The 15,017-nt window shown below is 44.8% G+C and overlaps 1 protein-coding gene across 1 annotated transcript; it reads right to left on the bottom strand.

The window, feature by feature from the left end:
* Positions 1-3,270: 3,270 nt before the first annotated feature.
* Positions 3,271-11,670, bottom strand: LOC135546354 (uncharacterized). The gene is made up of 4 exons (XM_064974708.1): positions 11,617-11,670; positions 4,502-5,579; positions 3,996-4,245; positions 3,271-3,761 (listed from the first exon to the last, which is right to left on the bottom strand). Exons 2-4 carry the CDS (start codon positions 5,536-5,538, stop codon positions 3,513-3,515), a joined length of 1,536 nt encoding a protein of 511 aa, XP_064830780.1. The 5' UTR covers positions 5,539-5,579; positions 11,617-11,670; the 3' UTR covers positions 3,271-3,512.
* Between the last annotated feature and the right edge of the window lie 3,347 nt (positions 11,671-15,017).

Genomic DNA, 15,017 nt, shown 5'->3' with positions numbered 1-15,017 from the left:
CCTGAAGCAGCATTGCTCTGTCCTTATCCTCCAATGATCAAGAAGATGTGCCCATGGCTGAGGCAGGCAATGACCAACGAGGACTTGCACACAAGAGTTGCTTTCACATTGCAGCACTTCAACTAGATGAGATGCGTTTAAATATGGAATGTATTCATTGTGGCTTATTTTTGCTTTGATAATGTTTGTTCTGTACAAAATTCAAATAGTGTGCAGCAAAATTAAATGAGTGACTAAACCAAGGCTGGTTTAAAATGCAGTTTGTGGTGATTAAAATACACGCACTCATGAATATCCAAATGACAAAACATTTATTTTTTACATATTGTTCACCATGGCTGGTAAGTCACAATTGTCTCGTTACTGTATCTATTTTGAATCATACCTCTCTCGTCTAACTTCATATCCAATTCAACCTGTAGAATTCTCAGTTTCATTTCATGTTCTTCCTTCAGATTTTTCATTTTATACTCGTGAAATTCTCTGGTTAACTTTTCATGCATGGTCATCTTCTTTGTTCTCTGCTGAAAGGTGGTGGCAGCATCTTCTCTCAGGGATGTTATAGCAGATATGGAGGGTACACACTCACTGTGCACTGGCTCTTCTGACCTGTTCACATTCCTTTCCTCCAGAAAAATAACACTGTTTAGAAGCACAAATAAACTCACATGGTCCTTAGAATGAAAGGAGACTAAAGATTGACACAGACAGTGGAATATATTTACCAAAGGAAGTAACCAATTTACTTTCTTGGTATCTGTACCATTTGTGCTCGGTTTTTCATCTGAACTGTCCAAATGGTCATCTGGTATACCATCCAGAGGTCGGTCATCGTCTGGTATACCATCCAGAGGTCGGTCATCGTCTGGTATACCATCCAGAGGTCGGTCATCGTCTGGTATACCATCCAGAGGTCGGTCACCGTCTGTTATACCATCCAGAGGTCGGTCACCGTCTGTTATACCATCCAGAGGTCGGTCACCGTCTGTTATACCATCCAGAGGTCGGTCACCGTCTGGTATACCATCCAGAGGTCGGTCGCCGTCTGGTATACCATCCAGAGGTCGGTCGCCGTCTGGTATACCATCCAGAGGTCGGTCGCCGTCTGGTATACCATCCAGAGGTCGGTCGCCGTCTGGTATACCATCCAGAGGTCGGTCGCCGTCTGGTATACCATCCAGAGGTCGGTCGCCGTCTGGTATACCATCCAGAGGTCGGTCGCCGTCTGGTATACCATCCAGAGGTCGGTCGCCGTCTGGTATACCATCCAGAGGTCGGTCGCCGTCTGGTATACCATCCAGAGGTCGGTCGCCGTCTGGTATACCATCCAGAGGTCGGTCGCCGTCTGGTATACCATCCAGAGGTCGGTCGCCGTCTGGTATACCATCCAGAGGTCGGTCGCCGTCTGGTATACCATCCAGAGGTCGGTCGCCGTCTGGTATACCATCCAGAGGTCGGTCGCCGTCTGGTATACCATCCAGAGGTCGGTCGCCGTCTGGTATACCATCCAGAGGTTGGTCACCATCTGGTATACCATCCAGAGGTTGCTGGTGCTCTATTATTCCAGACAGCAAGTCACTAAATTCATCAGTCTTGTCTTTTTTTTGGTGGTCCACCACCAGTAGTAAATCACTCTCTTCTGATCTCTACATTCTAAAGACAGTTTAAGGTTCTTCCACAGTGTCGATAAAGGCAGATATCATTCAATATAAGTGATGTCACAAAAACATGAATATGAGAAATACTGATAATAATGACGATATCTCACCTGAAGTTGTCCTCTTCTTGTGGTTACATTTTACTTTGCATTGAATTCACTGAAAATTGCTACCCAACCATACTTTCCTTTGCTCAGTAGCAGTAATATGGTTTTTACTTTCAATAACTGGATGGTTTGCCAAAATTTGTTTTTGGAGCATTTTTCCATACTCACTAAAGTTTTTTGAACAAATTATTTTTTGTCTCTGCCATTGTTTTTCTGAAGATTCACACCAGTAATGGTGTTTTCTATTCCATTCTGGGGGTTTTATGAGCACCATTAGACCAACAGCATGAGCTCATACTTAACCTAATCAGGATTAACCCAGGTGTTCTCATTTAGGCTTACTTACCTTACTCCAGGACTCTGACTTACTAAGCCAAATTTAAGCTACGTTCATGAAAGCTACTTACATAGTTTAACTAGTACACATTAAGGCCTACTCACTGGCTTAATCTAAGGCCTGTCTGTGAAACCGGCCCATGATGTCGCTAGCTAATACTAAAAATACCTATCCAGGCAATGTAAGATCCTACCACTGTCTCCAGAACTGTACAATGTCCATCCATTCACAGACAATCATGTCTTCTCAGGAAGGAATGAGGGGCTACAGGAGAGGGAATGGGGGGAGGGAGTGAGGGCAGGGGTGAAAGATGGATGTGGTTGGTAACCGTCTGCCGAACATAACTTCTTCTCACATGCTAAATCTCATTTACCCCCACCTGTCCCTTCATCTCTCCATCCACCCATCTCTTCATTAATACATCACTGAACCTAAAAGGGCTTGCATTGGCTCATCTACACTAGTATGTTCACTACTTAGTGTTGTACTATGTAAGGAATAGGGTGCCATTTGAGACACATGGACAGGTTTCTGAAGAATGCTTTCTCAACTGTCATGCCAGTGACTTTGACTGTCAGTTGTATAATTATACAGTTCCCAGTGGATACCTGGCACTCTTCCAAACACGTTATGCACACAGTGCACATAGCATTAAGAACACCTTCCTAATATTGAGTTGCTGTTGAGCATGAAAAACCCAGCAGCGTTGCAGTTCTTGACACAAACCGGTGTGCCTGGCACCTACTGCCATAGCCCATTCAAAGGCACTTAAATCTATTGCAGGTGTTCATAATGTTTTGTACACTGTATATCAGATGGTAAACCTTTAGTAAGATGTAAATAGTTAAAGAGTTGTTTATTATATGTGACATGTGCAGTAATAAAGGTCAAGGACTAACTCGTTAGTCTCATTGTTATTCTGTTTGCATAATAACATATTATTTTCACAAGTACCTTGTACACAACATCAGTCACCAGACCAGATAATGTGGTTTGGTCTTGTTTTAATGGAGCAAAGCATCACGACCATTAAGCATGTAATCTTCTAGTGTCCATTTAAGCAGCCGATCTCCAGCAAAACTACTCTATGTTCCGGTCAGCTGCCACACTACTGATGATCATATAGGTTGATCTCTGCACACATGAAATCACCTCCAGGTATCTGAGATGTCGTCAGGCAGGCATGGTTTATTTACATTCAAATATTCGACAGTAAAGTGATAGGTTCAAATCTCCAAGCCTACCTGACAAAAGCAGAAGGTTCCTCCACCACTTATCTATGCAGCCTCAATTGCCCTTTACCAACTACCCTACCCAGACCAGTCCTTCACCACAAACTACAGTTTGTCTCAGGACTTCTATAGCTGACATCCTGAACCAGCTAGCCACCCCCTGTGTGTTAAGTGCTAGCTACTCCTCTGGCCTCATGGCTGGTACGTCCAGTCCGTTGTCTCTGACGTAGGGCAGGACAGCGTCGGTGTAGAACATCTCCAGCTTGACCAGCGTGTCGTCCCAGAACGTAGGATCAAAGGTCACAGGGATGATGGCTGTTTCCTTCAGGGTGAACACCACTAGGTCAGCCTGGGTTAACCCTGTCACCGCCAGCTGGCACTGGATCTGGGTGTAGTAGGTGTGGTCTGGTTTCAGATGGTACCTCACCTGTAGAGATCAGAAGAAAAGAAGAATTGGGAAGCACTGCTAGAATACACTAGTAGGTAGATCTTTATAGATTGAAGGTGCTCTTTGGTTAAGGGGTTAACTGGTCACAAGGCAGGGCACACTTCATTTAATTTAAATGTCTTTATTATGATAGTATGTTAGAACAAAAAAAAACAATCTTGGCATAACCTACGTCAGGGCGTACAATGATACAACAAACATGTCCTAACCAACCTGTCCCACGCCCAGGTCCTGTATCGTCAGGCAGAAGGCTGGGTCCTCTCTACAGGCATGGGCTACAGTGTTCAGACGGTGCTTGTAGGGACACTTGACCTCCAGGCAGAGCAGCCGTTGGCCGGTCATCTGGTCCTCTACAATGCCGTCAGGGCTGCCTGCTAGCCAGGGGCGCTTGGGGTCGATGAATAGGCCACACTCCTGCACCCTCACCGCCCGACCCAGGGCCTTGCTCTTCAGGCTCTGATATCTGAAAAGAGATGAGATTGTAATGTATTCATCTCAGAGGGGAAATTAGTTTGTCATCCTTACAGCCAACCTAGGTGGTTGGTGGACCTTAATTGGGAAGGACGGGCTTGTGGTAATGACGAGTGGAATGGGTGGATTGATAAAATACAACACATGGCTTTATGCCATTCCATTTGCGCCGTTCCAGCAATTATTATGAGCCGCCCTACCCATTTAAAACAATCGCAGGACATTTACAGTAAATACATAAATGATACCTCCGCACGGCCTCGGCCTCCCGCTCAATGCCCCAGTTCATGGCGCGGGTTTTGAAGTTGGTGCCACGACCGGTGATGGCGGCCAGATAGGAAGCAGGCGGGGTCTGGCTCTGGCCAGTGACGAAGCGGCTGTGGGCGAGGCTGTGAGCGATGGACGCTGTAATGCGGTTCCGACGCCAGGCGAACCAACTGGGGTTCTCTCTCTGGCCCCGGGTCTGGAGCTCCACCGCCTCCACAACTCCACCCTCCATCTTCTGACCTAACCCCAGAGGCATGGCTTCGGGCCTGGGGGGAGAGACCACGGAGCTCCCCCCAACCTGGTTGGTCCTGGGGGGAGAGACCATGGAGCTCCCCCCAACCTGGTTGATCCTGGGGGGAGAGACCACGGATCTCCCCCCAACCTGGTTGGTCCTGGGGGGAGAGACCACGGATCTCCCCCCAACCTGGTTGGTCCTGGGGGGAGAGACCACGGAGCTCCCCCCAACCTGGTTGGTCCTGGGGGGAGAGACCACGGAGCTCCCCCCAACTTGGTTGGTCCTGGGGGGAGAGACCATGGAGCTCTCCCCAACCTGGTTGGTCCTGGGGGGAGAGACCACAGAGCTCCCCCCAACCTGGTTGGTCCTGGGGGGAGAGACCATGGAGCTCCCCCCAACCTGGTTGGTCCTGGGGGGAGAGACCAAAGGCTTACCCCTGACCTGGCTGCTCTTGACAGGGCTATGGCTATGCTGATGGGCCTCAGGGTTCTTCTCTAGGATGATATCTGGATGATATCTGACAGTAGGGATGTTCTTTTTGGCGTAACGTGTATCTGTGGTCTTTGCTCCTGCTCCCCTGGCCTGGCTGGCTGTGGCTCTGGTGGTCCCGGAGGCTGGGGTCTTCACAGTGGCTGACCACCCTGCCGAGTCCCCTGAGCCATCAGAGGGGGTTAGGGTGGAACCTTTGTTGATATGCATCTGTGTTGGGGGGCTATTTGAGACAGATGCAACCACTGAGCTGTCACGGTGAGAGCCGTCCTGGCTTGTCTTGGTGGGAGTCATTGTTCGGCGAGTTTCAACAAGTTAGAAGGATTCTGTAAATTCTAAATAAAATAGAGCAGTAAGATACTTTTACATATAAAAATATGATATGTCCCATTCCTAAAGTTGTGTGTGGACCTGAAATCCCCAAAAGTCCCCACAAGGATAGTTCTCCCTTGTGGGGACATTTCCCACATCCCCATTTTTTTTATTTATTATTATTTTACCTTTATTTAACTAGGCAAGTCAGTTAAGAACAAATTCTTATTTTCAATGACGGCCTATGAACAGTGGGTTAACTGCCTGTTCAGGGGCAGAACGACAGATTTGTACCTTGTCAGCTCGGGGGTTTGAACTTGCAACCTTACGGTTACTGGCCGGTTACTAGCCGGTTACTAGTCCAACGCTCTAACCACTAGGCTACCCTGCCGCCCCATGAGGACAAAGGCTATTTTAATCTTAGGGGTTAGGTTTATGATTAGGGTTAGAATTAGGGTTTGGTTAAATTACAGGTTAGGGTAAAGGTTTAGGGAAAATAGGATTTTGAATGGGAATTAATTTTAGGTCCCTACGGGCTATCAAGTGTGTTAGTGGTTTACAGTCTGTCTGTAACTAATGATGCCCATTTAATCCCTCCCTCCCTCTGAGTCTGTATGTGGTGATTGAGTAATCCATTTACAACGTAAAGAGCTTGTGAACCTGTACATCACCGAGGCCAAACTTCCTACCATCCAGGACCTCTATACCAGGCGGTGTCAGAGGCAGTCCCTAAACATTCTCAAAGACTCAAGCCACACTAGTCATTGACTTCTCTCTGCTACTGCACGGGAAGCGGTACCGGAGCACCAAATCTAGGTTCAAGAGGCTTCTAAAAGACATGAGAGCCCCCCCCCCCTCCACGCTGCTGCTACTCTGTTATTATCTACGCATAGCCACTTTAATAACCCAACCTGCATGTACAAAATTACCTCGACACCGGTGACCCGCACATTGGCACATTGACTCTGAACTGGTACCCCCTGTTTATAGCCCCGCTATTGTTATTTACTGCTGCTCCTTAATTATTTTTTTTCTTAGCTCTTACTTTTTTAGGTATTTTCTGAAAACTGCATTGTTGGTTAAGGGCTTGTAAGTAAGCATTTCACTGTAAGGTCTACCTACACCTGTTGTATTCGGCGCATGTGACAAATACAATTTGATCTGATCCTCCACTGCCCAGTTCACAGATCAGTAAATATCCCGTAGCAGGTGGTGTACAGTGGGGGTTAAACTAGGGCTAATGGGGAATGCAGGTGAGGGATCAGGGTTCACATCACCGCCGGCACGTGAGGAGACTACTTGTAGACTGTGTCCCAACTGGCACCATACTCCCTGTATAGTGCACTACTTTTGATCAGGACCTATAGGGCTCTGGCCAAAAGTAGTGCACTATAACATTATAGGGTGCCACTTGGGACGCAAAGATGAATTTCTGCGGTTGAGTGGCTGACTCTCGAGTCCTGATGGCTTGGATTTAAACTGAAATGACCAAACAAGCAACAAACCTACTTCTATACAAGGTAGGTAATGGACATGAGACTCACCCTATAGCAAGCTGGCCAGACATGAGGCATGCACAGAGGTACTGAGAGAGTCAATCTACATACTGAGTGACTCTGAGTTGAGAGAACATGGAAGTCACAACGGAGGTATTTAAACCCCCTATTGTGTGACTTCAACTGTTCTCAGAACAACAGTGTATTAGGGGGCCAACCCCAACAGAGGCTGTTTCTCAAATTGCACCCTATTCCCAATATAGAGGGCCCTGGTCAAAAGTAGTGCACTCCATAAAGAATAGAGTGTCATTTGGAACTAACTTAGACACTGGGAGGATCTGCTCCATCCTGACAGAGAACAAGATTATGGGAGGGGTTTGGGAGAGTCTTTGTTGACATACTCCAAATGTCTTTGTTTGATCATTACGAGCCTCATTGACTTTAGCTTCTGTTCAACTGTCTGTTTGCTGCTCTAATGGTCTTCTGTTTTTGCTTAGCTCCTCCCCCGCCCACGAAACAGAATTTACTGGATAGTATTTCTGAAGTGTTGGAGAGAAGGGTGAGGGTTCAGAGTCAGACGTACAAATGAGCCCTACTAAAAGCATGACCATAATCTAGAATTAAGACGGGGACTAATAGGGAGTAAGGACATTGATGGGTAGCAGGTTGCGAGTATAGTACAAACTAAGTAGTAGTAGACTTAGTTCATTTCCTGGGGGAGATGGCACCCTATTCCCTTTTTAACATTGTACTTTTTGACGAGAGCCCTTTTAGGTAATAGGATGCCATTTTGGATGTAACCATACTCGATCCCTCCCCCAGGCAGGCCTGTGTAGTTGCCCAGACCAGGCAGGGGAGCCTGTGAGGCAAAATCATGTGTGGAGCTAGACTAATAATAATAACTTAGATTTAAAAATAATTTAAAAAACGCTCCCGAAATTCTATCAACACATCTGTGCTACATGCAGGGAGAATATGCTTGACCATTGTTACTTTCCCCTCCGAGAGTGTAGCTATTCCCTCCGCAAGGCAATCAAACAAGCTAAGCGTCAGTATAGAGACAAAGTAGAATCTCAATTCAACGGCTCAGACACAAGAGGTATGTGGCAGGGTCTACAGTCAATCACGGATTACAAAAAGAAAACCAGCCCCGTCACGGACCAGGATGTCTTGCTCCCAGGCAGACTAAATAACTTTTTTTGCCCGCTTTGAGGACAATACAGTGCCACTGACACGGCATGCAACCAAAACATGCGGCCTCTCCTTCACTGCAGCCGAGGTGAGTAAAACATTTAAACGTATTAACCCTCGCAAGGCTGCAGGCCCAGACGGCATCCCCAGCCGCGCCCTCAGAGCATGCGCAGACCAGCTGGCTGGTGTGTTTATGGACATATTCAATCAATCCCTATCCCAGTCTGCTGTTCCCACATGCTTCAAGAGGGCCACCATTGTTCCTGTTCCCAAGAAAGCTAAGGTAACTGAGCTAAACGACTACCGCCCCGTAGCACTCACTTCCGTCATCATGAAGTGCTTTGAGAGACTAGTCAAGGACCATATCACCTCCACCCTACCTGACACCCTAGACCCACTCCAATTTGCTTACCGCCCAAATAGGTCCACAGACGATGCAATCTCAACCACACTGCACACTGCCCTAACCCATCTGGACAAGAGGAATACCTATGTGAGAATGCTGTTCATCGACTACAGCTCGGCATTTAACACCATAGTACCCTCCAAGCTCGTCATCAAGCTCGAGACCCTGGGTCTCGACCCCGCCCTGTGCAACTGGGTACTGGACTTCCTGACGGGCCGCACCCAGGTGGTGAGGGTAGGCAACAACATCTCCACCCCGCTGATCCTCAACACTGGGGCCCCACAAGGGTGTGTTCTGAGCCCTCTCCTGTACTCCCTGTTCACCCACGACTGCGTGGCCACGCACGCCTCCAACTCAATCATCAAGTTTGCGGACGACACAACAATGGTATGCTTGATTACCAACAACGAGGAGGAGGTGAGGGCCCTCGGAGTGTGGTGTCAGGAAAATAACCTCACACTCAACGTCAACAGAACTAGGGAGATGATTGTGGACTTCAGGAAACAGCAGAGGGAACACCCCCCTATCCACATCAATGGAACAGTAGTGGAGAGGGTAGTAAGTTTTAAGTTCCTCGGCATACACATCACAGACAAACTGAATTGGTCCACCCACACAGACAGCATCGTGAAGAAGGCGCAGCAGCGCCTCTTCAACCTCAGGAGGCTGAAGAAATTTGGCTTGTCAAAGCGGGCATAATTGTAGCAGAGAGGAAAACAGCATCAGGCAAGGAAAACAGGCACAACAGGATCTGAATAATAACAAACGGCTAGAAACGTAGACTGACTGAGCAGAGATTACGATCTGGCAGTGTGGAAGTGGAGGGCTGAGTATTTGTAAAGGTCTTGATTATGGAACAGGTTGCAGCTGGTGGGGATCTGCTCTGACTCGAGCACACCTGTCTCTGCCCACACAATAACAGAGAGAGAGAGAGAGAGAGAGAGAGAGAGAAAGACAGAGAGACAGAGAGAGAGTGGGTGAATGGGTGAGTGGGTGAGTGAGTGAGTGAGTGAGTGAGTGAGTGAGTGAGTGAGTGAGTGAGTGAGTGAGTGAGTGAGTGAGTGAGTGTACTGGGGGAGTGGCGGCAGGTCAAGGAGACACAGGATGAGCAGTAGAGGGTATTGCAGGAGCAGATGTGACAGATGGTTCAAGCACATGCATATACACTGTTGCTTACCAAGAGTTGCTTACCAAGAGTTGCTTACCAAGAGTTGCTTACCAAGAGTTGCTTACCAAGAGTTGCTTACCAAGAAGGCAGTGAATGTTCCTGAGTGGCCTGAGTTACAGTTTTGACTTAACCCTTCTGCTGTGTTCAGGTCGAATTGGGCTGATATAAAAGTTCTCTCTTAGTTCATTTAATCTGATTGTAATAAGGTTACATGACTTTGTCCACACAGGACATTTGAACATACAAAATACATTTTGATGATGTTCATAACATTTTTGGTGTTTTATTTAACTTTTGTACACTGTGGTGTACCCGGTCCGGTCATTAGAAATTAATGGGTGAGACTACAATTAGTGTATAAAATTTAGTTCAGGCCCATGCCCATTCATCAGATGGACACACTTCCTCTCCCAGACCCCCACATGCATGTGTTTGAGCACACACACACACACCTAACTCCCCTTCTTGGCTTCCATGTCAACCCCCACGGGAACCTTTCCCCAATAGAATCTTCCCCCACGGGAACCACACCTATTGGCATTCTCACAAACAATCGCAACATTGTTTCAATAACACATCTAACTTTTCTTGCAGCTCTGGTATATAAAGCTTTTTTGAGGTCATGCTCACAATTCATTCTGTGGCAGCATAATGATCAAACAATATACTGTATGTGAGGCTCTTGATCATATCTTTGATCATGACACTGGCGAGGAGGAAAGTCCTTGTTAAACTTTGACACAAAGTAGTCTGTGATAAATAGCACAATATGTTTCATCTGTATTTGTTATAGTCAACCAAATCCATAATCCATGGATTTTTTAAACTCAAAAACGAGTTGTATGAGCTCAGGTCAATGAGGCCTATAGGCCATAAATAGCAAATAGAAGTTCAAAACGTGTAATGTTCACAAGAACTTAAGTTGATAGAAAGATCTAACACAACATTAGGTGATAATATATGTATTATTATGGATTTATAATCAGCTATAACGGGGCGGTCATTTTGAACCGGGAACACAGAATTAATTAACATGAAACGACCACAACAAGGGGGTTAAATCTACTTGAAAATCTACGGCAAGACCTGAAAATGTTTTTCTATCAATGATCAACAACCTGTCAAATTCAGAGCTTGAATATTTTTGGGGGGAATAGTGGCTAAATGTTGCACAATCCAGGTGTGGAAAGCTCTTAGATTTACCCAGAAAGACTCAGCTGTAATCTCTGCCAAAGGTGCTTCTACAAAGTATTGACTCACGGGTATGATATTTCTCTATTTAATTTTCAATACCTTTGAAAAAATGTCAAAAATATATATATTTAATCAATTCTGAATTCTAGCTGTAACACAACTAAATGTGGAATAAATCAAAGGGTATGAATGCTTTCTGAAGGCACTGTAGAACCCTCTGTAGAAAGGGTTTTTACATAGAACCCAAGAGTTCTACCTGGAACCAAAAGGTTTATTCAAAGGGTTCTCCTATGGGGACAGCCGAAGAACCTTTAGGTTCTAGATAGTACCCTTTTTCTAAGAGTGTAAGAGTCGAGGAACAGAAACTATACACACATTACATTCTGTTCCTTTTTCGACCGCCAGGTGAGCTAAATGGTCTTGATTTATCTGGAGTGGTGTGATAGAATAATCCAAGCTAATTGTGTGTTTAAATGGTTGTTTGGCCGTTTCAAACTAATAGTTTAAGATAGAATACAGCAGACCTGTGTCATCATTGTCCTACTCTACTTTTCTACTAAATTACTGGGCAGAATAGTATTCCACAAAATTAAATTGTTGCTTACCCGATGAAGTTCTGTCTAGTCGAGAGTTCAAAAGCGGAATTGAATATCTACTGCATGAGTCACTATCTCATGACAAACACGTCAGATTCATCCTATTGGCTTGCTGCTGCGTGCGTGTGCGTGTGCGTGTGTGTGTGAGAGAGAGAGAGAGAGAGAGAGAGAGAGAGAGAGAGAGAGAGAGAGAGAGAGTCGGGCATGCCCCGAACATGTCTAGTGTCAGAGTCGCGTTAAAAACAACTCGAAACTCGTTATTTTCCGAGTTCCCAGTTGTCTTGAAAGCAGCAAGTGAGACAAACTACATAGTCCTGTGTAAATCTGTATTAGGCTATACATCTTTATTACACTATAATAACCATATTAATGCATATCTTAACCATCTCATGAATAACAGGATTAAAGAACAATTAATGTTCCTGAATAAATTATTTAAAAAAATACGTTTTTCAGGGCTGCCAACTTTTGAAGAAAGCTTGGATTGAGATTTACTTTGTGAATTTCATTGCCCCTTGGCACAATCCCTCGACTGGGGGTCCTCCCCCAGGAAGATTTTACTGTTTTAAAACCAATTTCCTGCAAATCAATGTATTTTGAGGCCTATAACCATAGTGTACTATTAGGTGTATTCAGGATGCTTTGAACGTTAAATGAGCACTCAAAATTATGCTCATATTTTTTCCCACATATTTTTTAGGTGGTTTGACACATTATTCAGACAGTAATGAAATGGGATAGGGAGACAGGCATATGCTAGAAACAGTGGGAAGGTTGGAAGCAGGGACTGATCTCTGTTCTCAGGTGGAAAGTTGTATGAGACACATACCTGGGAGTGTTACCTCTACAACAAGGCTCTGCACAGGAACTGTAAATATTAATGGTTGATGGCAGTGGGGAACCAAGTCATAGATTGCAGTCTGCTTGTCCATAGACTGCTTTCAAGGTCAGGACACAAACATTTTATACTTTGTCATTGGGTAAACTCTCTCTTTAAAATAAGAGTGGAAGAAAACCCTGCTTGCTCTCCTGGAGGGTTGGCCACCCCAGATCTATGTTTCCCAAGTGCTGGGTGTTTGAAAATGTTCTTGTTATAACAATTCATTTCTCAAGATCACACAGCCTTCAAGAAAAGTCTAATGAATATCAATATTCAGGTGGTTTATGTCTACTAGTTGAAGATCCTTGCCATCATCTTACTCTACATAGACAAAATATGATGCGTTTATGAGTTGTGAGTCCCCCTACCATCTCTGTCTAGCATGTGCACAATACTAAAATGTAAAAATCACATTTGATACCTGGAGCATTTATACTGTGCTTATGTGTATGATTTATTCAAAACTGTCCATAAATGGCTGCAAAAATGCTTAGCCTCATATAATTAATATTCAAAGACACAAGTATGCATCAGATTTCAAATATGAAATTACTCTGGCAAAATTGTGAAGAAGTGGAATAATAAAATAATTGTAGGGAATAACAGTAGTGTTCTTGCTGAGAATCACAGTAATTGCTCTATATTTTAGCCCATTGTTAAGAATTAGAATTGTTCCACTGATCAGATTAAATAAAGTAAATAGCTAATAAAATCTACTGAGTCAAATATTACATAAATCTGCCCCTACACTCTACCCAAATTGTTTTATATGTATTGTACCCAATCTAGAATCAAATTTTCACTTTTGGGTTCACAATCTATTTGACAAAATTATTTTCATAGTGACACATAGGTCTCCCTACCCAATTCCCCTACTAAAACTTATTGTAGGTCTGTCTGCTGCCTTTTCGTTGTCACAGTATAAATGCCAATCACCAAATGAGGGGACTAATGGAAGTGCGGATTATATCGATTTTAGTACATGCTGTCAAAAGGCTGCAATAGGGACGGGAGTAAACGCAACTTAATATTGTTAACAACATTGTACATAAAACAACGCTACCGTACAGCTCTTTTTACAGTTTTATAAACTCCGTGGAGAACGATCTCTCCATTCAGCTCCACTCTAATCCCGAGGGGCGCTTCTTTAAACGCGCATCCAAGCCCCTTGATCCTTTACATAAACTAGAACAATCATATGCTTAAATGTGCCGCGGCTCACAGTGCTGTGGCAACACAATGATAGAGATTCCTGATCGTGATGTTAAATTGCAGGCGCAGATGCTCCGATTTCAAAACGATTTGGAGCACAGTTGAAAAGTTAACGCGCGGGACTACACACAGACTAATAAATGCAGTATTTTTAAATGCGTGAGATATAAAACGTGTGCCATGAGAGCGCGGAAAGAGGGTCAAATGCGTGTCTCACGGCCAATGCGTGGGAGTTGGCAGCTCTGGTTTTTAGTTTTCGGTTTAAGGCTGCGTTCCAAATACGTAAAATACATCCTCCTCCACTATCCTCACCCTTGGGGGAATCCCAGCGGCCACCTTTGACGTCGTTGGTCCAAACAATTACCCAAGCAAGAGAAGTTGGCAAGTAAGCCCCTCAGCCCTCGTTTGTGATCGAGTGTACAATTCTGTTCACTCTGGGGTCTGAAAGCCCCATAATTCAATTTGTAATGATTGTACATTGGCTAAGAAAAGTCAGCCAAAACGTAAAACCAAAATCAATATGGAGAGAAGTCAACATACAAGTGTAAGTAAAAACAAATGCAGACAGGTTAGAAATTGTGCAACTACCATAGTTCCATGATGACTAATAACAGGTAAGGGCGGTCCATTTAATTTAATTAATTCCACCCTTGCTCTGCAAGTGTCATCTCATGATATGTCATTGTTACGTTCCCCAGTTTCTGTTTTGTGGTTTGTTAGGTGTGTGTTTCAGGATGGCTTCCTGATATCCCCCCCAAGCAGCTGATTGATCGACTCCATGGCTAATCATTGCTGAGAGAGGAGGTTGATGGCTGGGGGTCATTATGTTGGTGGTTGCTAACAGAGATGGTTATGTTCTGTGGTTGTTGCTGGGAGAGCTGATTTGATGTTCTGTCTTGGTTGTGGCTCAGAGACAGGTTTTGTTAAGTATTTTTGTAGCTGATGATTTGAGGTATGTGTGTGCTAATAGAACTGTGTTTTTGATTTTTTAAATTGTTTAATTGCATTTGGATAATTCTGTTTCATTTGTTCCCAGGGGGGAAAGGGAAGGCACCTAGGGAGTGCTTAGGCAAGAGGCCTGCGGGCATACATATACCCGTGGTATATTCACTGTCTAGGCACACTAGGTAAGACCTGGGCGGACCACACCCTGTATTTTGGTTAGGGCACCAGGTGGTGCTAAATTAGGTAAGTAGTGGGTATGTAGGTAAGGTAGGAGAGGGGGGGGCTTTGATATGTACTTTCTTTGCTTTGGTTCCGTCCAGCCCCTTTTCCCCATATTACCGTATGACTGAATAAATTCCTTGTAAACGGTATC

The sequence above is a fragment of the Oncorhynchus masou genome, chromosome 9 (assembly GCF_036934945.1).
Source record: "Oncorhynchus masou masou isolate Uvic2021 chromosome 9, UVic_Omas_1.1, whole genome shotgun sequence".
Classification (NCBI taxonomy): Eukaryota; Metazoa; Chordata; class Actinopteri; order Salmoniformes; family Salmonidae; genus Oncorhynchus; species Oncorhynchus masou.
The sequence above is the reverse complement of the archived record's forward strand: the minus strand, read 5'-3'. Positions and strand labels throughout refer to the sequence as shown.